The 24,405-nt window shown below is 41.0% G+C and overlaps 2 protein-coding genes across 3 annotated transcripts; one reads left to right on the forward strand and one right to left on the reverse strand.

Moving 5' to 3' along the window:
* Positions 1-58: 58 nt before the first annotated feature.
* Positions 59-13,884, reverse strand: LOC122759236 (protein phosphatase 1 regulatory subunit 1B-like). Its single transcript, XM_044013931.1, has 5 exons — positions 13,522-13,884; positions 5,317-5,400; positions 4,107-4,182; positions 2,788-2,928; positions 59-2,687 (listed from the first exon to the last, which is right to left on the reverse strand). The coding sequence occupies exons 1-5, from the start codon at positions 13,639-13,641 to the stop codon at positions 2,575-2,577; spliced, it is 534 nt and encodes a 177-aa protein (XP_043869866.1). The 5' UTR covers positions 13,642-13,884; the 3' UTR covers positions 59-2,574.
* A 4,935-nt stretch (positions 13,885-18,819) lies between these two features.
* LOC122758852 (neurogenic differentiation factor 2-like) lies at positions 18,820-23,043 on the forward strand. Of its 2 annotated transcripts, none has more exons than XM_044013230.1 (2): positions 18,820-19,297; positions 21,573-23,043. In XM_044013230.1, the coding sequence occupies exons 1-2, from the start codon at positions 19,056-19,058 to the stop codon at positions 22,684-22,686; spliced, it is 1,356 nt and encodes a 451-aa protein (XP_043869165.1). In that variant the 5' UTR covers positions 18,820-19,055; the 3' UTR covers positions 22,687-23,043. The 2 variants fall into 2 exon arrangements, with proteins under 2 accessions (XP_043869165.1, XP_043869164.1); XM_044013229.1 differs by lacking the exon at positions 18,820-19,297 and adding an exon at positions 19,417-19,566 and having other exon boundaries at positions 21,573-23,042.
* Positions 23,044-24,405: the final 1,362 nt, after the last annotated feature.

Genomic DNA, 24,405 nt, shown 5'->3' on the forward strand with positions numbered 1-24,405 from the left:
GGGCCACCGTTTACCGCGTCCACGCCATGTTTAAAAGAAATGTCACGCAAACAGCAGCTGCTCATTATGACTGTTTTATTAGCAACCAACACAAAACAGAATTTATACACGGGGTCATGAATAAACCTTCATCCTCATCAATACAATGATTGTTCTTTCTTCAGTCTGCTTCTCTGTGATCATGCCTGCTCGTCATGTAACAAAAAAACATGTTCACTACAAGAAACCAAAACAACTGTGCTGCGTTCTCATGATTAGTTGTATTATGGTGATATCATTTAGTTTAGATTTACGTCTTCTAATGGCTGTGACCACAATGGAGGAATCTGTAACACATCCTCCCCCTGACCTTGCACATGAAAACACCTTGTTGAGAAAAAGTAAACTGAGAGAAACACCGCAGTGTGACCTGTGGTATGATTTGATGCGCCTGGTTTGTCTTTGTACCCCTGAACACTGTAAAACATCAGGTTGTAGTGTATAATTAAGTATTGTGTTTCATTGGAGCCCATGTTGTGCATGATTTCTGCATGAGATGCAACACAAAACAATAACCTCATTCTGTCCCTCAAATAACTCTGCTTCTCCCGCTGAAGCGACTCCACGCTGCCATGATAAATGTAGCTGTACGTTATTCAGACAGTATAAACAAGTGGATGATGTTCTGTTTTTTTTTCCCCCGTTTGCATTAGTTGGATCTTGGCCTGCAGGATAAGTTTACTTGGCACATGATGGCAATTCTGGATTTGTCTCTACATACATTGATGTTTTTTCAAAAGGAAAGACGAGTCAGAAAACATGGAGATGTTTTGATTCTTGTTGAACTTTAAAACATACAGTTAAACCTCTGGTGGACGAAAAAAAAAGCTGATGTTGAGTTTTTCTTTGCAGGTTATTAAAATAGTCACATTTTGGTATTGATGCTGTAATGGCACTTTTTCACTACATGGTTCCAGCACGGCAAGGTGTGGCTGGACTCTACGCGGTTTAGTTGGCTTTCCATTACTATCGTACCTCCTCAGTGTGGGTAGGGGTCATCACAGCATGTTCATCACAGCATGTTCATCACAGCATGTTCTGCATGAAACCAGTGACTTGTAAAGCAAGTTTTTTTCAGTGTACTGGATCATTAGCATCAGTTAATCAAAAAGATTTGCTCAGCACTTCCTGCACGACTTCGTCTGACACGGTCACTGAACTGAAATACAGCGGCAGGGTTTGCGATGTGGCTCGCCGCTCGGCACCGCTGTCGCTAAATACACCAGGCTCCTCTGTTGAATATTGAGATTTTAGACATTTCCTTTGGTAAATGTTGATTTGATTAATGCATGTCTAGGATTTTTAAGTCTTTTTAACTCATCTACAGTTCGGCATTGTTCGGTTTGATTTTTAACACATCGTATTGGCTCAGCTCGCTAGGAACCTCGCAAGAACAGGTACTTAAAATAGTACCAGGTACCAGGTTCTATCACTAATGGACAAGGGAAAAAAGTTGCGCCGTGCCAGGACTAGGTAGTGGAAAACTGCCATAAAACGGACATGTTTCCTACACAACTCTCTCTTCACATATAAATCTCTGCTCTGCTGATGTTGGCACACTTCCGTGTGTTTATTGTGTGACTCTCTTTTAGACGCTGTCCTTTTTGTTTAGGTTTCTTTGCAGCATAGGAAGTCTTATTGGTGCATCCAGCTCCAGACGCAATCTGTATGCAGAGCTGATGTCGTGGAACTCTCTCACTCGGTGTGTGTGTGTTTCTCTGAGAACTGCTCTATGATTGGTCAGAGTGTTCAGTCACTCGATGTGCTGCCCTGTGACGACACTGAAGATTTAGTCGTGAGGTTGTAAACAGAGCCCAGAGGAGGTGCAGAAATGTTTTTCTCTTGCAGATCGTTTGATTTACATGAAGCTGAAAGGTTATTATGGAATTATTGATCAAAAACACACACACACACACACAATCCTGCCCATTGTACATTTCTCCTGGCTAACTTCCTGTGTCTTGCTGCCATTAGCATTCCTCTCCGTCTTACTGACATCACCTTGTGAACACATACGGTGGTTGTGGGGATTTATTACTGAGAAACAGCCTAAACCTCCTGAGCAGGGAGGAGGAACTGCCTCTTTGTGGACTCCTGATTGAATAAAACGTTTCTCTGAACATTTACTGCCAGAGCCTTAAGACAGAGAGTCCACTCTAAGTCAGCGATATAGAGAATTTGACTGAAGTATTTCACTGACAGCAGCTCTTTTTTTTTTTTGCTCGAGAGAAATCCCGCAATTCCTGGCAGATCTCCAGTGCAATATCCTTCGCCAACAGGAATTTAGTCTTTTCCCAACTGAGAGATGATTTCATATAAACTCTTCTTCACAGCAGCTTAATACCCTCCTGACTTTTCTCAAAGCCTGACTATTCCCCCTCTCCTCTTTTCCCACATTCAGGTTTTCCTAACATGCATGTACACAGTCACATACACACACTCACACACACATGTGCTGTGCAGGTTGCATCCTCCCTAACAGCAACACTCAGTCAGAACAGTCTTCCTTTGTCAAGCTCCCTTTCCATCCTCTCTTCATTTGGCCTCCCCTTCGTCTCCGTGGTGACGGCAGCTGTGATCAGAACGTACTGATGATATGTCTGACAGGGGACATTGATCTCTGAGTGGTTGTTTTTCTCCACTTAGATCTGAAAAGAAAACAAGATTCCACAAGTGTAAACCATTTTCTACACGTGGTCCAAGCGTATGTGAGTGTAGCAGCGTGTAAAACCGTCCACTCGTACCCACCTGTCGCTGAGTCTGTCTGCTGCTGGATCTTTCTCTCAGCGTCTTTCTCTTCCTCTCCAGAGGAGGAGTCCTCTTTGTCCACAGAGGTCATGTCCAGAGAGGCCAGGGAGGCCAGGTGAGCCTGAGCCATCCTCTGCACAGCTAGAAAACAAATCAATAAACTGAGAACTTTTGATTTTGCTTGTTTTTTTCATTAGCTTAGTCCCAGTTGTCTACAATAATCACATTATAACACATTATATATCCCATAAAAATGACAAAGGACTGATTTTATATATCTGTTTTACGGAGGGATGATTTTCCTTCATATTTCATTTTTATTTTTTTCAGTTTATAAACATGTGTCACAATCCTGTCCCAGAGCTTTGTTTTATTTCTGATGTTGTTATTTATTTGGACTTTAATTTCCCTGATTTGGTTGGCGTTACTGGTGTTGTGTTTTTTGTCGTTGTTTATTTGTGGGTTTCCTGTTTTATTTTGATACATCCTGTTTAGTTTGGACACTCACCTCTAGACCTTCTAGATTACTTGCTCCACCCAAAGTAGTTTCACCTGTGTCTCATTGTCTCTCCCTTCCTTGTGAGTATATCATTTTCATTTTGTTCTCTGCTGGACTGTCTGTGTTGCTTTTGCCCCTGTTTTACCCCTGGTTTTACCCTGGTTTGGTCCTCATTTGCTCCTGTTTAGCCCCTGGTTTGCTCCTGGTTTGTTCCTGGTTTGGTCCTATTTTGCCCCTGGTTTACTTTGTTCTTGCTTTTTACTTTTGGTGTTTTTTAATACATTGAATTGCTTTCCCCTGCACTGACCCCTGAGCTATTTAGATACTGTGGTGTACCTGCTGGTATGTAATGTATAATATATATATATATATATATATATATACATATATGGTGTATTACTGGGGCAGTGGAACATGCTGCTATATATCACACTGATGAAATGTCAGTAGACGTTTGACTTTTTAAGAAGTCGAGATTGCAAGAAAAACAGGAGTGTGTGCGCATGTGTGCGTGTGTGTGTGTGTGTGCGCGCGTGTGTGCACATGAGCCTATGCATGTGTGTGTTGTTGCGTCTGTGTGCCCATAATCCAGGATGATCCAGAGCAGACTCACAGCTGCCTCTGCTCCTAATCTCACATAAAACACATTCAAACACACACACACACACCTCTCACTGTTTTTTTTTGGATATGCTTGTATTCCAAACAAATACATTATGGATCACACAGCTGCTGATGTATTAATCTTACCAGATTATTTCATTTGGTATCATTTATTACGTAACGTGTAGTGCAAACATGAAACCGAAACAGCATTTACCTTTGAGTGAGGGCGGCTGGTAGGTGGACGCGTGAACCAGTTTGGCTTTCAAGGCTCCATTTTCTCCTATAACCCACTGTGGAGATTAAACATCCAAAACAGGGATTATAATGGTTTGTAGGCGATGCTGAAGTGTATCAGTAAAGTCCTCTTCACTGCTCTATAGTGTTACATAAAATGTGACATTACATCTTTTTTTCTTTGTCTTTTGCTAGCATTAAAGTAGAAAGAAAGGAAAAAGTCACATTCAAACATGTAATAGATGGGGAGGGAAAAAAAATATATTTCTGACTATTATTTGCAACTCCATTTGAAAAACATCCACCAGATATTCAAAGATTGATGGCATCAACAACGTCAGATACAATATTAGTTCCAAGGAGAATTTACTTTTGTTTCACACCCACTCACTCTCATCCCACTTGGTACAGTGCTGCTGCCAAAGAGAATTTCCAGCATTTCCTTAAATACTTTTTTCCACAACCCCCACAAAACAAACCAGAGTGAGCTGCGAAGCACTTTGTGTACATACAGAGCTTGATAGTGAAATACAGTAAGGGTTTAATAAGTTCACATAAAACCCACACCGCCCACTAAGAACCGTGCACACCAAGATACCATTTGCTTTATGCTCTCATGCTCTAGGGCGACTGACGGGGATGGATAGAAGTGATAGAAGTGGTATCTTGTCCTGTGTCGCAGAGCAGGGGGTTGGCGAGTCCCTGAGCTAAGAAAAGCTGATTACGTGAGTCCACAGTATTGACAATTTTGACCTTAAATTTTATGGCTATGAGGAGACTTAGAACCCCCCTGACCAAAGACTGTATACAAAAATATTGACAGGACCTTTCCGTTTCTCAGAAGTGGATCAGGATGTCAGAATATACTGGGGGTTACTCCTCTGGTTCTATGTGAAAATAAACCTGCGTCTGTCTTCTTTTATAATAAGCGGAATAGTAATAGTAATAGGAAAAGAAATGACAGTGGACACCGCTGTGACTGACAGCTGGTGTCATCCTATAGGAGCCTGGTTGTAGGTAACAACCAGACGCCGGCCGTATCGCCCTTCTGGAGGCTTTAAAAAGGGGATGTGCCACACAAAGTCTCACAAAATGCCCCTGCTCACCGAACACAAAATCATTGAACTTTCACTAAAAGTCAAACATAAAGTTTTTTATTCCAGAACAGTGCACGACGCCAGCTGGTCTACCTGGTGTGGGCTGGAGTCTTCCTCTGGTGAAGGTGGATCTGTCATTCTGAAGAGCGTAGCTGGTGTCGGCCTTCGCCGTCGAATCTTAGCAAGGACAGAAAAAGAGGGAAAGAGAGAGAGAGAGAGAGAGAGAGGGTCAGTGTGAATCTGCACATGCTTGTTTGCTCCAGTATCTGACAGCCATGACACAACGTGACAAGTGTGCAGCTATCAATTATCTTGTCATTCCTGTCATTGCATTTACTGACACATATCTTTCTCAGAACATCATTTACCAAGTTGTTCCTGAATGAGGATTACGTCTTATCACAGGCAGCTGGATTACTTTAATTTGCGTACTATTTTACTGCATGTTTCAATCACCATTTTACCCAAAGACGTAATTGTACTTCCACTTAAATCTGTTGTATTCTGTCTCACAATTCATGCCCCTTGTTTTCATGTTGCTGTTTTTACAGTTAGTACGGTTAACTGTGTAAAGTACTTTTCTGTTGCTGTCGAACAGAACTCGAGGTCTCCACTCAGGTCACACACACACACACACACACACTGTGGGCTCAAAAACTCACTACACCTGAATTCCTGCACATTCATCATCTTCCTTTATTCAGAGGGAGTCATAGAAACCAGTGGTTATGCAACTGATGATACAGAATGTCAAATCTGGTCTACTATTGTGCAGCTGTACAAAATGGCTCGTACGATATTGGGAACATCAAACTAAAGCGTTCAAATTGTATTCAGCCATTCATCCTGAATGCATTTTTTTTTTAACAATTCCACCTCCTCTGAGTTCTAGGTTACAGTTTATAAAAGGAAAAATACATTTATTTAAAGTTGTGCAATTATGGACAACTTTAACTTACATGTACCTGATTTGAACGTTTCCATTTTGTGTTTTAGACCTCTAGTTGCACAGCTGGTGGTTAAAAACCTGCATAGCATGTAAAGTATGCAGAATTAGCTCCATCTATATGACTATATAGGGCATTAATAATAATTAAACAGTATAATTAAACAACACTGACAGGAGTCATTCTGAATGAAATGTGTTTATTTAAATAACCAAATTACTCCTAATACATTTAACTTAACTAACCTAATAAGTAGAAATATCCAATGATAAAGGGTGACGCTAAAAGAGCCTATTTAAGGTTCAGTTAAACTCTAAATCTCAAAGTTTGAGACCTGAAGCCAAATCTGAAGGATTTAAATCCTCAGACTATCACGAGACGCACACATGTGCATCAAAACAGGATTTTATTGACATTTGCCCGAGGAAGCAGGTGAGCTAAAATCAATGGTTACTGCTCCCAACATCAACCTCACATTTTATATATATATATACATATACAGTATATACTGTATATATATATGTATATATATCATATATTGAAAGGAAACACAGAACAACACATTATTCAGAGCAACAGTAACTAAAAGTGCTCTGATACACTTAATATATTCACCACTCTCTTTATTTATAACATCTTATTGTTGTGAGATACAAGTCGCTGCCAAACCAATCACAGCTCAGAGTGTAGGCATGACATGTGTGGGCAGCTACTAAGAGTAACTCTTCCATGCATTTGTCTTCCCCCATGTGCTGGATTCATGCATATTTATCATTCTCTCCCTCTCTCTGTGTTCTTGTGTTTGTCAGGACATTTTCTGGCATAGACACTGACCTTGTCAAACCTGGTCCTAATGAGGCAGAACCTCATTTATGGGCAAACTAGTTAAGTTAATTTGTGGTTGGTTTAAAGTTAGGGTGAGGCAGTTTTGTTTAAGGAGAGGAATAAGGCTTTGGTTCGGTTTAATGAATTTAAGTAACAAGAATAGCTGCACAAGGATAGCTGTGTGTGTGTGTGAGTACATTAAATTAAATATAAGTTACAAGCAATTGTGTCTTGTATTTAAAATTTGAAACGCTGTTATTCAGCGGTCGTCAAACTTGAGCTCTTGAAGTAACACCATTATCACAAACGTTAAATAGGTCAGCTCCGGACTTTTCACAGGAGGCAGACTCATCATCATCCTCCACCTCCTTCACACACTGGTAAAGTGAAATTAGATTCAGATGGAGCAAGAGATAAGGTGATTTAATGTACTTCGATCACATACCCTGGTATATACAGTAGAACAGGATTTCTGATTTTCCTCCGAGTACCGCCAGAGGAAGCTCTCGTACCACTGGTGGTACATGTATACAGTTTGAGAACCACGCCTCTCATTCAACAACAACAATGAACACTTTGCATGCATCAACAAACACAGTTTTTTTAGTAGTTGTGAGGACACATACAGACTAACATTAACCACCTGAACTAAATGCCTAACTTGAATCCTAACCACATCTTAATTCTATAACCTCACGATGTTGTGACGATGTTATTATTCTGCCTCTGTTAAGTCTGTTAGGTCAGAAATGCATCAAACCCACTGAGGTTATTTATGTATACAAGGGACTTCCTGTGTGCAGCGCCAGGATGTCACCAGGTGATACAAGAGCTAAACACCTCTGTAGTGGGAAACACGTGTGCAGCTTAATCAGCACTGTGTGAACTCATTTAACAGACATTTGACTGCATTTAACAGATTTAACCCTCACAAAGCCAAGTGAAGTTGTGAAGGCACGAGGTTTCGAGCCAAAATCTGTCCTCACCACCAGAGAAAGACATGCATGCGCACACACACAGGAAATAAAATGTGCACTAACAGGCTGTGCACCTGTCTGAAAGCCCTTCCAGACACAGTGACCTTTTCTAAGTGTTTTGTTAACACTGTTGCCAGAAGGTTAAGCACCTGCGGGGAACATAGTATTTTCATTAGAGCTTTATTATCCATGTCTGAAACACTATTTTTAAATTTCAGAGGTGGCTTAGTGTCGCTGCATTGATCGTGCTGCCAGCTCTCCTTACATTTGTGAAGAAAAATGTGTTCATCTTCTTCTTTATTTGGCGAAAAGAGACTTGAACAAGTTTGAAACTAATTTACAACACCATGAGTATAAATCACAGGGACAGTATAGTGATATGGATTTATAATTAACAACTCTAATAAACAAAATTGCTAACTTCCTGCAAAACACTTCAACGTGCCTTTGAAAGGTCAAATCATATCTGGTGCAACCAATCTCAGACAAACATGCCGGTGCGAGTGAGGACAGCTGGACCTGACTTTCTATGCCAACTGTGCATGTCTTGATGTGTTCATACATTTTCTGCGTTTAGTTTGCGTTTGTGAATTTTCCAGCTAAATTAGAGACAGTAAGCAACTCCACTCCTGTTGCAGCAGCAGCAGCACAGAAACTGCAATATTTGGGGACATAAAGCAACACAAAACTACAGTCAATCAATAATTTGTCTATATAAAAAAACAATTTTTAGTAGAATGACATTCATGGTTACCTAACATTCAGTACATTAATCTTCTTATCATGCACGTCGACTTCACACGGTGGGAACAGTGTCCTAAAGAGCCCTTTATGCAGAAATAACCCATCCACTTAATCATCACGAGCACATACTGACAGCGTAAGTCCTTTTGTTCATACAGTGCATTCAATTTATTCCGTGAATAATCCTGTGTCGTGCTTGATTGGACCGCGACATATTCATGACGAGATAAATCAAACCCCCCTTTTATTTAAGACCTTTCATGTTGGATGCCCTTCCTCATGTAACCCTCCTCTTTTTCTCTTTTGCTCGGGACCAGTGCGAGGAGAACACATGTAGGGTATCCAATGAACCCAGTCAAACAATGGGGATTACATGCCTTGCTCAGAGGTACCACAGCCCTTCACCTGTTGGGATTTGAGCCTGCAACCCTCCGGTTACAAGCCAAGTTCCCTTACCACTAGGCCGTGGGCTGGCCAACTCAATAAATAAATAAATAAATACATGAATAAAAAGCTCCAGGATTCTTTATTCAGCAAGAATAATGTGCTCTTTGCTCAGCAGCCTTTTTGTATGAATCACATCACAGGAAATCCCAGGTGTAAATAATTAAATGAACGATGGCTGAGTTCCATGTCGCTTCTTAACTTTCGGGGGGGGAGGGGCATGCTGGTTCACCGTCACACTGACTTGTAAATGAAGTGAACGGAGCCAACGTTAATGTGCTCAGCAACACCTGCGCTTTCCCTGCTCGCAGTAAAGTGGCTGCAAATGTAAATGAATCTTAATAACACGTATACAAAAAAAAACATGCACATGGTGTATAGAAATGTCAGAGTTTCCATTGCAGGTGAGGACTTGCTGTGTCTCTCAGTTCCACGTAAATGTACCCAGACATTCTCACCTGCTCACTGTATCCCATTTCAGAGATTGATAAGTGGAGCGTTCTTCTCCATCTTGTGTACAACAATGAAGAATGTTGTGCTTGTTGAATTCGGCCCAGCTGGAGTTTAGCTCTTGGCTGTGCGGCGGTGAAAATGTGTTCTTGGCATGATCTGCCTTTGCCCTTGATTCAGGCCTCAGCCATCCTCAGCTAATCTCTTTGGTTTTAATCAGTTATCTCCTTGGCGGATGATTTCTCTTTCTTTTCTCTTCTTACTCGCCTTCTGTTGGTTATTATTCTCTTTCTTTCTGTTTTCCCTCCTCAACACGATTTCACTCTTTCCCTCCCACTCTTTCATCTCTCTCTGCGAGTGTTTCTTTCTCTTTCTTTTTTCTGTGCCACTGCTTGACATTTCCATGCTAATGTTATGGCTGTGTTTTGGAAATGCCGCGCTCATGCATTTGGCTTGTCTCGCCCCCTGTACAGACTTCTGTTCTCTTCTCCCAACTCACACAGGCTGCAGTGTGAACGTAGACAGTGCGATCGGGGTTCGACAAAAAGGAACGAGGAAGTCTTGACGAAATTTCTTGGGGCTTTTTGATTGAGCATTTTACCCTTGGGTCAATAATCCTCATAAACCGAGTGGATTACAAGGGAGGTGGTAAATGACGGGCGCATTTGTGAAAATGAAATCCTCTGTTTGGTTTGGATAAAAGTGGACAATTAATGCCCCTGATCGGCTTCTGCCAGTTTTTGAAACCGGGAATTCACAGAAGACACCTGCAATTATAGCCACCAATTAGATGATACATTGTGAGGTTGCTAGATATTTTCACTGCTGTGTCAGGTGCCTAAATAGGGGTGGAGTGGCTCAGTGGTTAAGACCGGTACCCTGTGTGCGAAAGACATCATGGTCGCAAGTTCGATTCCACCCCTAGCTGATTGTACTCGATTCCATTGTAAGTCGCTTTGGATAAAAGCGTCTGCTAAATGACATGTAATGTAATGTAATGTAAATAGCGTGACGTCATGCCTGTATAGCACGACACAGTGTAGCTCACCAATAAATTCCACAAAGAAGAACAACGTGACACTGTACTCGGTACCCCAACGGAAGGTTGTCAAAAACTAATGGCACTCATACATTATACAGTTCTATCACGGCTTGGCTCGGCTTGACTCTTTTCAGTTTGTTTGCTTTTACATGAGTGACAGGACCTGGTACCTGATGCTTGTTTTTTAGTACCAGCTCCGGTGAGGTAAGTCGATATCTAAAATGTGACGTCGACATTCTGCCACTGATTGATCAGAGTGGAAGAGTCGTGAGCGCGACAGTCGACACAACTGTAGATCAGATAAAAACGCTTAAAAACCTGGTTTATTTAGTGACAGCACTGCCGAAAGCCGGTGATCATGAGCCAAATCACAACCTGTTTAGCTGCATTTCAGTTCAGTGACTGGAGTCTGGGAACTAATCTTTTTAATAAACTGATTCTAATGATTCAGTACACTAAAAAGAGCTGCTTTGCTCGTCACTAGTTTGTGTGTTTGTGTTGTGTATGAAACAACGTCATGGCAGTTTTCGTGCAGCCTTGCTATGTCGAGTCCGTCCCATGTTGTGCCGAGTAGTGTAGAGAATGGAAAAGAACCATAAGATGGTACAGGTCCATTACTTTGGTTTCTTTCTCAATAGTTGACAGTGGAAACACAAATCATTGTGTGACGTACCCAAGTGGATCGAACAGTGGAAATAGTGCTGTCAATCACACTCTATGGAGACGTATGTGCTGCGCTTTATCACATATTTTCCTCTAAATGGGAACATTGATTATAATATAAACATCAACACCGTTTTAATAAAATCACGCTGAAATTCAAGCATCACATTTCCTGTGTGTTGTAACAAGAGTTGTTTTGGTTGCCTTAGAAGACATAACCTAAGACGTATTATGACGTATGAACCAGGCTTATGTGTAACCTTTTGCATGCAATGTGTGCATTATGAGGGAAATCTGCTGCCCTTCTCATGAGATCAGTTGTGCACTGTTTGAAGTAATCTAATCTTTCTGCTTATCGGGAGAGGTGACTTAGCTCCTGTTCCCTCGCAGAGCTGCCAATGAGCATTTGAAGGACTGAAATCCAAGTGGGAAAGGGTTGGACGAATACGGGAGCAGAAAAACTTTCCTAGATAATTTATTATATTGTGGTAACTAATTACCATAGGAGTCAGACTTGTTTTACTCAAACAGTGTTGCTGAATGAACGTGTTTAGATTTTCATGAAGTCAGACCTGCTGGGACTGCTTGGGAAAGCAAATGAAGGGATAAATCTGCACTGGAAAAGTAGTCCAAAGCTCTAGAGGTGCCAAGTTGGGCTGTAAACAACAGATGTGTGAGAAATATTTATTGATTTATTAGTTTAATTTGCATTCCAGTCTGAAACAATCTTTCCAAACATATGCCTGAAATCTTTCAAATCCTCTACAGGGGGGAAATAGAAGTTTTTTGATGTACTGCACCTGGTTGCCAAAAGGAGATTTTACTCGAGGGAACCTCCTGCCATTAAGACATGGATGTCTTCAAAGCTTCTAGGATCACTTAGCTGAGGACTGCTTCCAAATGTTATCTCAGTCTTACCCCATAACCTTTATTGGCTTTAATATTGGCAGACTTTTACAGCTGCTCTGCCTCCATATAGTGCTCAGGCCAATATGATTCCTGTTCACACTGCACTATTTGGCAAATATGGTTCCTCTCTGTCCATGTCAGCATGTTTTATTTTGGGATGATCGTGTATAAGCTGCAGTAAATTGACTTATGGTGTATTTATTTTTACATAATGCACTCCCCACCTCTTCTTAGAACATTAAAAATTTAAACATTTCAGTGTGGTAAGAGCATTACTATACTCAGGATGGGACGCAATCACATTTTTAATATTACTAACAGTGCTTTATCCCTCACTTCCTCCTCCTCCTCCTCCTCCTCATCCTCCTCATCCACTCTTTACAGAAGGTCAGAGATGCCTCATCACTTCGAAGGGCTCGGAAAACTCCCAGGCAGCACAGCTCAGTTTAATTCCAGCGCCCATACGGTCCTGCTGCCCCGCATCAAAATACAGAGGAGGTCTGCAAAGTCGTGTCAGACTGGTTATGTAACTGCCCATCAAGCTCGGTGGCAAGAGGGTAATGAGGATTTGTATCTGGTTTCTTACAACGCGAACCGATGACTCTCCCTGAGCCATAATAACTCCACTGTTGGAGGATGAGGGGTTCAAGGAAGGACAGTGGTGGAGGACAAACCCACACAGTGCACAGAAAAGATGAATATATTCTACACTGGGTTTATTCCAGGTCATTTTATGTAGAAATAGTTGTTATTCTTAATGTGTGCTTTCCATAAATGCCACATAGTATCTAGACCAGTGGTTCTCAAACGTTTAATATCAAGTGCCACCTGAGAAAATATTGAACTCTTGAAGTAACACCATTATCGCCATTGTTTAAATACAGTGGTGTAAAAAGACCAAGTAAAGTCGACTACAGACTTTTCACAGGAGGCAGATTTATACCCAATAAAGTCTAGTCTTGCGACATTAGATTGATGGAGGGTCAAATGTCCTCAGCTCCACTCTGATCACATTCCCTGATTCATATAGTATTTTTCAGAGTAAAGCTCACGCACCACTGGTGGTACACGCACCACTGTTTGAAAGCCATGGCCATTTCTAGACCATTTCTCATAAAAGTTTAGATTGTAAGTTTCATGTTGCACAAACAAGCTGATATAGCGGACAGGTCCAGTATATGTGACCCTGGTTTGACCTCAGTCCTCCACACGTGCCCACACTCCAACCACCATCAGCACAGCCACTCTGAACACTTCACAACATATCACACACACACACACACACACGGTCGCTCACCATCTCCACCTGCCGTGGGTCCAGCTGAGTGGGCACGGCGGACGGCACCGAGAACTGGATCTTCCTCTTCGCGTCCTTGTCCGCGTCTCGCTCGCTCTCCATGGGCAGCAGCGGGTCCATGGCTCAGACCCAACCCGGTCACCCTCGGCAGCCGCGCGCACAGATGCACAGACGCGGAGTCAGGTCCGTTTCAAACCTGTCCCTGTAATCTGTCGCTATGAATCTCTGTGTCGCCACAAACTGGTTGTATTTTTCAAACAATTCTATCATTTAGCTGTAATTCATCAGCAGCTTCCCTCTTCCCCAGCAGATCTCTGGACTCTTGAGTTGTGTTTGTCATCTCTCTCTCTCTCTCTCTCTCTCTCTCTCTCTTTCTCTCTCACTCACTCGCTCACTCGCTCTCTCTTGTTAAGCTTCAATTGTTGTAGTGGCCCAGAAAGCACCCTCCTCTCAGATGGACTGGAAATAAGATGTCACAAAACTGACTAATCTGGTTTAACTGTCATGCTGCCTTCAGTGTTAAATGACATGTTCAAAATGACAAGATACAATTGAATTACAGACTATTCAGGTTAAAAACTATATATATGTTATGTCCTATTTGTGGTTTATATATGGTGTAAAACCCTCTGGCTTCAGTTTAATTCACTGCCCTCTTCAGTCCTTAAGGACAAAAATGTCCACTTTTTTTGGTGGCTTTTTTTGTCATAAATCTCTTCAGCCCTTCTTATAACTACTAAACATTCAATCATGTTGAGGTTTGTATATCTCCCAGCCAACATTTATTATATGAAAAATCACTACTTTTTGTGTGTGTGTCTGTGTTTTCATAAAAAAAAAAATTAGAATTATGTATTCAAAGCGTTTGAATGGTTAAATCATGATAATTATTCAATATTTTATATATAATATAGTAATATGTACTATGTAATTTCTGTTTTTGTCCTCTAATGACTTAAGAGTATTCACTATGTTCTATTAAATAAAATAATAATAATTTGAATTCCAAAGTTTGTCAAGAGAGAGATTTTACAAAAATGTGCCATATGCACTAACAGCCAAAATCATGGCCAGCTCAAGAGGAAAAGCTGGTAAACAAAAATGTCCTTCATGACACCTGAGGTTTAAAAGAAAGAATTATGTGTGCTGATATAATCCACTAAGAAGGAACTTGGCTCTGTCATGCACTTGTGTCAAACTGAAATATGAGTTAACATGGCAACATCGTAGTTTTTTTATTACTCCATGTTGTTATTGTGGCATAAAACAGCATCTGAGAGATTTGAGAAAATCACAGAGCAAATCTCTTCTCCGCCAGTGGACCACTTTGTTGCAGAGTTCTGTATAATTTCATGAATTCACTTGTGTTTTCTTGTGGACGCCTCGGTTCATTTATTTGTTTATTATTTGTATTTTATCTCGGGGTATAGTCGCCTCATTGTTCTTATCCAGTGGTTATACCTATGGGCTATCTGATGATTTGCAGTGGAAAATGTATAAGAGGCAGTCAGTTGGGAAATTCATTGCCATGGAAACAGTCTCTCCTCACAGAGTTGAGTGTTGGCATTGCAGCGAGTTTAGTGTGTAGTGCTTGTGTTGGTGTGTATCAAGTGCTTGACAGACACTTTCGGGAAGAGCGTGTCAATGCATATGCAAATGTTAAACCAGAAGTGATAGAGACACAAAGGAAAATACTACATTCTCTGTAGAATTTGTATACATGGCCAGTTTTGGGCACATTCCAGTGTTTAATCATTAATGCTGTTAACCTATAAAGAGACTTAACATTATTGCAACAAACTCCACAAAACACATTGACCTAGTGCTGTCTAACATTGCTAAGGAGACAAGGTTACAGACAAGGAGAGAAGAGCGGTGACAGGGATTATAGGAGAATAAAACATTAGACTATTTTTGTGGGTATATTTTTTTCTCTCACTTGGGAGTTGAGACTGTTTGTGTTGCCTCCATAAATGAGTTAAAATGACAAGACTCCACTGTGTCACCTTCACTTAAACCCCTAACATTATATAATCCAGCTTTTCAGGTGTTAGGGTTAGGGTTAACCCTATACTCCATGACAGCAAATTATAGGCAATTATTTTATTGTATATAATCACAGTCCATGGTAGAAAAAAAAAAGGAATAGGCTACAAATCTCCTGGGATCTTGTTTGAAAAGTGCAGCGATGTGTTCAGTGGCAACCAGTCATAACATCACCCACAAGAATCAAAGCTCTCATTTTGCGAAGCCTCCAGAGTCAGAGTTTGACCGGCGCCATGTTGACGTCTTGCAAACCGAAGTTTAAAGGCGTCACCAGGCTCCTGTTGGACAATACACTGGACTCTAGTCATATCCACTGTACTTTATTATCTATCGAGAACATAATTCACAAAACTGATACCAGGTGCTGTTGAAGAAAACCCGAAACTAGCAACAGAGAACAAAGAAAATGTTGACTGAGGAAATAAATCAAATTTCCCCATAGACTTCCATTCAATTGGACCTCGTTTTTTATGACAGCATTGGTTTTATCGGGTTATGGAAGCATATTGCATTCACCGAAAACTACTTTTTTTTACATGACAATAAGCTTCGTAATCAGGGGAACTGCAAGTCTACATCCACTTTTATATACAATCCAGGAAACAGCCCAAAGAGGAACAAGAATCAGACATCCTGTGTGACGGGTTGCAGGTGAGTGTGATTGACTGATTGGTGTATAGGTGGAGCTCTGGAGGTGATTGGTCCTGCAGGCGGTTCCAATATAAGTCACTGAATTCTCCTAACAACGTTAGACTTCTCTTGAAACCCTCAGAGACAGACTGACAGCAGATGTCAAGTGTTGTTTTTAACAAGCTTTTTAAATAGTTCAGGTTGGTTGTTGCTGCTTGTTTCTTAGGAGTTGGGCAAAGGGAGTGTCTTTCCCCCTCAGGCTGGATATAACGTCCTCCAGCAGAACAAAAGGAAAACAAGACTTCTCCTGTGAGTTTATGAAGTTGATATATGTTCTTTAAATGGTTGTTTTTGAATATCATGATGGGGGATTCTGGAGTGCAGATTGTGGACACTGTTTGAGACTAACCTGATCTAATATTGTACTTTTTTAATAATTTAAGTGCAGATATGTGTATAAACAATCATGTATCACCCATGTTGTTACCCTTTTGAATGAAATAAAAAATCTTGCAAGAATTTCCTGGATCCTGTGCTTGAATGTGTACCATGCATCAGATGTGTCAAAACGCTTCCCCTCAGCTTTTATGAGACTCTGGACGTTTTAGCAGGAACTATGGGTCTTTTTGAGCTCACTGGTTCAGAACCTCAGCCAGTTTCTGCTACAGAGGAAATGTCTTCTCATCAAAAGTAAAACTTCCACCTTGGGCATGTCAACACAGACGGGTCTTCTGAGGCTCAGGTCACCTTCAGTCCAAGGGCTGACTTTAAGAAATTGAAAATGAGCATTTGCATCACTTGACGCTAAAAGTTTCTTTTGGCTACAAAGGGATCATGTTAGTCCAAACTGTAAACTCTTTGGCTTTCACATTTGAAATCACCTTACAAAATAAAAGTTGACTTTTGACTATTTCCTGTTGTCTATTGTGTTAAGCTTGTTTTAACACAATTTCCAAAATGCACGGATGGTGTTAACTATTGGCATTACACACTCGTGTGAATTCAACACTGTTCGTTCGCAAGTGTTACATTTCATCTAGTGACTGTTGCTGCAGCTCTGTTGTATTGTTTATTTGCGTGTATTTGTTTTGCAGGGCTTTTCAGTGACAGGGAGGAGGTTTGAATTTATGGATACAATCTGAGTGTAAATGCTTAGTGCTGAAGATGAGAGAACTTCAGGATTATAGAATTATAGCCACAAAAGACAAGCCATTCGTCTGATGATCAATAATGTGGTGAGCACACCGTGTCACTCTCCAAACCACCACAGGGAGGCGCCAATTCAAGTGCAGCGTTCCCTCATCCTGAATGACCAGCGTTTATAAGATTGATGAATGTTCTTGGCAGATAATGTTTATTTAAATGTGTATTCACTGGTGTTTCATAGAAAATGAATGAATTCTGAATAGAAATATGAACCAAAAATACATCTGATAGAAATAAGCCTGTCATAAGATTCTTGACACTTTATTTTATCACACGTTTAACAACTATAAAATGTATAATTGCTGAAATAATGTCTGTGACACATTAATAATTACAAGAAATTTTCATCTGCACTGCACTAGCTTTACATGACCACTAGATGTCACCCATACTTCAGTGGAGAAACCACATGGAAACACATTCACTGTGAACTCAACTGATAATTTAACAATGAAAAGACATTTTTTAACCCTTAAAACTCTCACCCGGTTAAAAAAAAAATAGAAACCAGATGAATGAGAACAAAACAATAAAACAGACTTACACTTTAACTGACTTTATTCTTCACATTCATGCTTTGTAAGAGGAAATGACACTGGTGAATGAACTGCTAAGTGGTTATGCAGCATAAACATGACTTCATGAACATAAAAAATGATTCATGATTTTTATTTTTAATGATGTCAAAAATATTGAAACAAAATGGAGCAATTATAGGAAAATAACAATTTGATGTAATGAGGAAATAAATGCACAAGAAGGGAAAAGTACTATTTGTTCCATCAATAATGTACATGACCCATGGGATAATGATCATTATTGTACATCAAATGAAACATTTCTGAAATATTAAACATCCGATCTGTATTAATATGGTCATATTAGCATTCATAATTGGCTGTTCCATTATTTTTGATGACACAGCTGGTTTATATTGATCACATGGACTGTGTTGTTGACTCATGTTCCCCTTTTTGTCTCTGGATAATAAACAGTGGGGCAGTGAGGTGTGACTGTGGCTTATATGGTGCAGGGACAGTAATAAATAAATAAACTGTAGAGCAGTTTTCTAGACCAGTCTCTTCCTCCTCTGTGTCCTTCACTGTTATTCCCTCTTCTCTCTCGTTCTCTCTCTCTGTGTGTCTCTCTTGTCTTGCCCTTCTCTGCAATCTGTGCCTCTGCCACCTTTGGCACCAGCCCGCCCACAGGCACCTGTGCCAAACCTGGCAACCCAAACCGTGGAGGCTCTGCTTAGCTCAGTTCAACTGACTCGTTTAGGCAATTGCACCCTGACTCTGATCTTTATGGCGGGTTCACCTGATTATCCCAGGCCGTCCTGAGGAACCACTGTGTCTCTTTCTTGTTGTTTTTTTGTTTTTTTTGAAAACGTGATTATTCCTCATTATAATTATTTGTTTTACTGTATAAATGTTCCCTTCAACGTATAGAACACGTCATTAGTTTTTAAATGGGATTATCTGTAGGTTCATGAATGAATCATTTTCCAGTAAAAACATAACCTGAACATAACAATCCATCTGACTGGAGTGTGTGTGTGTGCTGAAATTTGTTGGATATAATGCAAAAAATATATTGTAATATGATTACTATAATTATGTCACATAAGGGGTTTGTTTTCCTGAACCCTCTATATGAGATTAACCTCGTTTTTTCTCTCCCTTCCCAAAGATGGAGGCTATAACAGAAGCGGCTTGAATTTTGTGCCATTCACTCCTTATTCCATTTTCTCTTTCAGCGCCTGTGACAGATGGCGAGTCCCTCTCCCCCGGGGGGAAGCCAGTCTCTGTGAATGCGGCCGCATGTCAATCACCGGCTCTCATGTGATGGCTCTTGCCAATGACGTGCCAGCCATATGGGCCTGGCATCAGAGCTGGTATGTAACCCACCCAGTCCTGCCTCTGAGGTGCCACACGGCTCAATCCACGCGTCTGGGCTGGGGAGAGCAGCAGCAGCAGCAGCAGCAGCAGAAGCAGAAGAAGAAGAGGAGGAGGAAGAAGAAGAAGAAGACATGAGCAGGGAGGAGAGAGAGGAGTGAGCAGAGCAGAGCAGAGCGCAGCGCAGGGCGTGTGGATGAGATGCCCACCCGGAGAGAGATGGTGTAAACAAACCCGCTTCTCCCCGTCACTGAGCCCCACCACAGAGGTAAGCTGCGCACAATCCATTCTACAATCTCACATTTACAGACCTGTGTTTGCCTTTGCCTTTCAGTGTATCACCTGTTTAACGGTTAAGGCGCTTCAGTGTTTCTGTGACAGACAGGAGACAATTAAGTCCGTCTTTGGAATTAGAGGTTATTTCTCTCTGCGCTCTTTTCTGTCATTTTTCTCTAATGCGACGCAATCATTAATACGCGTGTTTAATCTCATCAATCTCCTCTTTTTGTAACAGCTCTTATCGAATGCATTGGACTGGCTGTGATTAGTTTTGTATATTCCATTTTAATACATTCATAAATAGACATTATTTCTTTTCGGTACTCATGATAGTCAGGCACTTTTTGATATATGTTATTCTATTGTGTGTATGTGTGTGTGTGCGCGTGTGTGTGCGTGTGTGTGTGTGTGACACACGATGTGCTTCAGAGCACCAGGGGAGGGAGTTATAATTCTCCGTAGAGACACACGGGGGTAATTGACAAGGTATTGGTTGGCATTAATTACATTGTGGTTACAAGATTAGGAGGAAAAAAAAAAAAAGATCCGTCCTTGGACTCCTGCACGCGCACAGCTGAGCTCACAACACTGATAAATGTGTCAGGATCATTAAAGAGGATTTTTATATTGCTTTGTAAATGTCGCTTTAATAAATGACTTTTGTTTTATTTGCTTTTTTTGTAGCTGGAGTTGTTGGTCAGTGGTTATACTGATACAATGAATCCGGAGGGGAGGAAACAGTTTAAATCATGAGATTTCACGCACATTATGATGTTAAAATGTTGTGTTAAAACATGGCCTTGGGACGCCTTTTTAATAAAGCTTTAATTAAACTGAAAAAAAATCAGCATTTTTAATTAAGGGGAATAAAGACGTCACTGCAGACACTGAAGTTCACTGTCAGTGTCTGTGGCCTAAACATGGACATGCACTCTCATCCTAAAATCATTCCTTCATTATCATTTAACTCAGATTTTCTCCAGTTAAAGTTTTCTTTTAAATAAAGTCTCTCTTTTTTTCAGGAAAACGTGTATATTCTCATTATATGTATTTCATATTATCTTCATTTTCTTTCTTTTCTTATTTATCTTGAATTTGCTGCTACACATTGTGCTCCTTTATCATTGGAGATGAATAAAAAATGCATCTTCTCTGAAGTGACACCTAAATAAAAAATGTTGGGATTTGGGATTAATGGGATCCCGTGGACCAGAGAGCAGCCTGACTGTGCTGGAATTCCTCCTGGTTGATAATTTATAGGACGAAGGAGGCACCGAACCACTAATGCGTCCCTGGGGAAGGGACCTGCTGATTCAGGCCGGCGTTGCTGCTCCCTGTGCCGGACTGCAGGAGGGGGACAGACCGAGGCGCGTGTGGAGGCCGGAGAGTGGCCTCGAAAAGACTGTTGCTGTGTCCCATTAAAATGTACATTTCATTTTTAACAACAAAAACAAGTTTTCAGTCTTTTTGGAATCTTCCTTGACAAGGTTTTAAAATCGGGGAAAACAGATTTACATCTATCAACATTTAGGGCCCTGAGGATGCATCATATTCATATCCATCACGTCATTTCATCTAAAACAGATTATAACCACACGTTTTGTCATATCGCGAATATCTTTGTTATTAATTAATTATTATTGTTATTTAATGGATGTGTTGGGTTGTTATTTGTTCTTATTTGTTCCATTTAGCCATTGAGACAAAAGTTTATTTTTAAGTGTCTTCTCTGTTAAGGTAACAGGTTTGTGATGCGCTTCTGGCCTTCACATATAATCTCAGTGATAAATTGCACATGAACGATTTAATAATTAGAGAAGAAATAATAAGAATGTTCCCCTGGGTAAAACGCATTAAACACCCTGCGGCCTTGTGCATCTCCATCATGCTGCAGATTACGGTTTGCTACTTTGTATACAGCGCATTTACGGCTGCGTAAAGTGCACCAGGACGCAGAATAATCCAGCTAAACCTCTTCGTTTGTGTTTTTTTTAGGTTGCTTGCCACAATGTTGAGCCGTCTGTACAGCGAGGTGCTGCCGGACGTCCAGAGGCTCGCGGCTGACTGGGTGGAGGACACCGAGCGCGAGGACTGCAACCTGAAGGGCGACGAGCACGATCCCTGTCATCTCGGGGATGAGGATCTGGACGACCCTCAGGAAGGCAGCAGTCGAGCCGAGTCCGAGATGGCCGGCGACGACGACGACGACGACGATGACGACGAGCCCGAGGAGGACGAGTGCGGAGACCAGAACGACGGAGACAAACCCAAGAAGCGCGGCCCTAAGAAGCGCAAGATGACACCGGCGCGCGCGGAGCGCTCCAAGGTGCGCCGCATGAAGGCGAACGCGCGCGAGCGCACGCGCATGCACGACTTGAATTCTGCGCTGGACAATCTGCGCAAGGTGGTGCCATGCTATTCCAAAACCCAGAAACTGTCCAAGATCGAGACACTGAGGCTGGCCAAGAACTACATTCTGGCTCTTGGAGAGATTTTACGCAATGGGAAACGTCCAGATGTGGTGACCTATGTGCAGATGCTGTGTAAAGGCCTGTCACAGCCCACGACCAACCTTGTGGCAGGATGCCTGCAGCTAAACACCAGGAACTTCCTGACTGAACCGTGTTCAGACGGAGCTCGCTTCCACATGCCCAGCTCTCCTTTCTCCGTCCACCCTTACTCTTACCGCTGCTCCCGCATTTCCAGCCCGCACTATCAGCCCGGAACAGGTGCGCTCAATTTGCGGGGCCATTCCTACGGTTCTGGGTATGAGACCGTGTACCCGCCGGGGGGGACATCTCCTGACTACAGCAGTCCGGACTATGAAGGCCAGCACAGTCCGCCTGTGTGCGTGAACGGCGGTGGCGGCGGCGGCGGCGGCCTGTCGGGGAGGCAGCAGGAGTCTACTGACACAGACAGGAACTATCACTACTCTATGCATTACTCCGGACTCACCACGTCCAGACCCAGTCACAGCTTACCCTTTGGACCCTCGGGGGCGCGCAGTGGCGGAGCGCACTCAGAAAACATTTCCCCTTTCCACGACGCGCAGTTGCACCACGAAAGGGCTCCTCCATATGAGGATCTCAATGCTTTTTTCCACAACTGAGCCCCTGTAACGATCCTGGTCCAGGCTCACTGACCTTATAGTGACAATCCTATTATGTGTAATATTGTTTGGAGAAAAAAACAACGACAACAACAACAACAACAACAACAAAAACAAAAAAAAAAAAACCCAAGAGGAGATGGAAGCGACTCAAAGATTCCTCTGATTACCTTCTGTATTCCACTGATGTCATCATCCCTATACTGTTGTACATCCTATCAAAGTGTGTCCAGTATATTATCATGTATGCAGAACGAAATGACGTAAACGATGTACAGGCCCACGAGGAAAAAAAACAAAATGTTATGACACAAACAACAGAAATAAAATGAAAAAAAGTGTTTTATAATTGTCTGAAGTGATGATCGAATCTGTCTTACACAAACATACATACACACACGCGCGCGCGCGCACACACACACACACACACTTAACATTCTTTTCTTATTTATCATTATAGTATTTTGTTCATATATAGAATATTATACATTACAATCATTAGCTGCACGTGCAGACTGACATGGATGTGAATAAAGCCATTTCCTTAAATTAGAAACATCTGAAATATATCTCACTCTGCATAAATATGAAGTTTGGGATGTTTATTTTATCTTTATAAATTAACATTTTATAATGTATAATGTGGCCAAACTAAACAAGCACAAAGCATTATCTTATGAAATAGTGTCTTGGCCTTTTCCACCTGAAGCTAAAGAAGAAATGATGTTTAAAAGAAGTGATAGAAAAAAACATCTTTAATAGGTTGTAGGTTAAGGTCTGCTATTAATGGGATTATCCACCAGTTAAAATTAATTTGGACAAATTTACCAGTAAATCTAATGATCATAATAAACACTAAATAGTTCATTTATTTAAAAATACAGGCTTTATTAATTGGAATTGGAAATTAAAAATACACCAAATCTGTTGCATAACTGTTGAAATCTAGTTTATTTATTATTATTTTATGTATAAATCCATGATGTTTGTTCCATCCAATCCATCCAAAAATGGAAGATGCCCAAAACCCTTGATGAAAAGTCATCCTGTCAGGTGACAGGGACCAAGACACTGTGGTGACTTCATCATCAGAGAAATAAGACATAGAGACACATCATCATAAAAAACCCCATCTAATATTCTGTTACAATTCCCAACATAACAAATGATTATACAGCAGCGTTTGAACAAATGATCTTAGGGTAGAATGAGCTCTTTGAAGCCGACACAGACTTGGAAAATCAGTGAAAAGCAATGAGACGACTCACCTTATGTGTGTTTTTCTCCCTCAGATACAGTTTGACAATGAGCAAAAGGCCTCAGTCATGCAGAGCAATACAGGGAAACCTGTTAAACACCCCATATATACACACACATATTTATATATATATATATATATATATATATATATATATATATATATATATATATGTCTGTGTATATATACATATATATATATTTATATACACACAAAACAATGCATTTTTTAGATGAGTCAACCTGGAGCTGAGTGTGTTCACAGCAGGTGAGAGTATTTATTCAGCTATAGTTAAATTACATTTGCTCCCACATAATCTAACAACAATCATTTTGAGAATGTGTCAAATGACTATATATGTATATTAAAAAAATAAAACAAAAGCGTGTGGTTGCACCTGTTATTTTCACAGAACCTGCAAGATGAGCAGGTTGTGTGAAAAAAAGAATGTAGCACATGCT

This window comes from Solea senegalensis, linkage group LG18, assembly GCF_019176455.1.
Source record: "Solea senegalensis isolate Sse05_10M linkage group LG18, IFAPA_SoseM_1, whole genome shotgun sequence".
NCBI classification, from domain to species: domain Eukaryota; kingdom Metazoa; phylum Chordata; class Actinopteri; order Pleuronectiformes; family Soleidae; genus Solea; species Solea senegalensis.

Bases quoted from the DNA above. Each gene is read 5' to 3' on its own strand.
- LOC122759236 (XM_044013931.1), bottom strand. From the start codon at position 13,641: ATGGACCCGCTGCTGCCCATGGAGAGCGAGCGAGACGCGGACAAGGAC. The intron at 5,401-13,521 runs GTGAGCGACCGT...GTCCTTGCTAAG, and splicing joins ACCCACGGCAGGTGGAGATG to ATTCGACGGCGAAGGCCGAC. The intron at 2,929-4,106 runs GTAAATGCTGTT...TTTGTTTTCTAG, and splicing joins CCAGCCGCCCTCACTCAAAG to CTGTGCAGAGGATGGCTCAG.
- LOC122758852 (XM_044013230.1), top strand. From the start codon at position 19,056: ATGAGATTAACCTCGTTTTTTCTCTCCCTTCCCAAAGATGGAGGCTAT. The intron at 19,298-21,572 runs GTATGTAACCCA...TGTTTTTTTTAG, and splicing joins TGGGCCTGGCATCAGAGCTG to GTTGCTTGCCACAATGTTGA.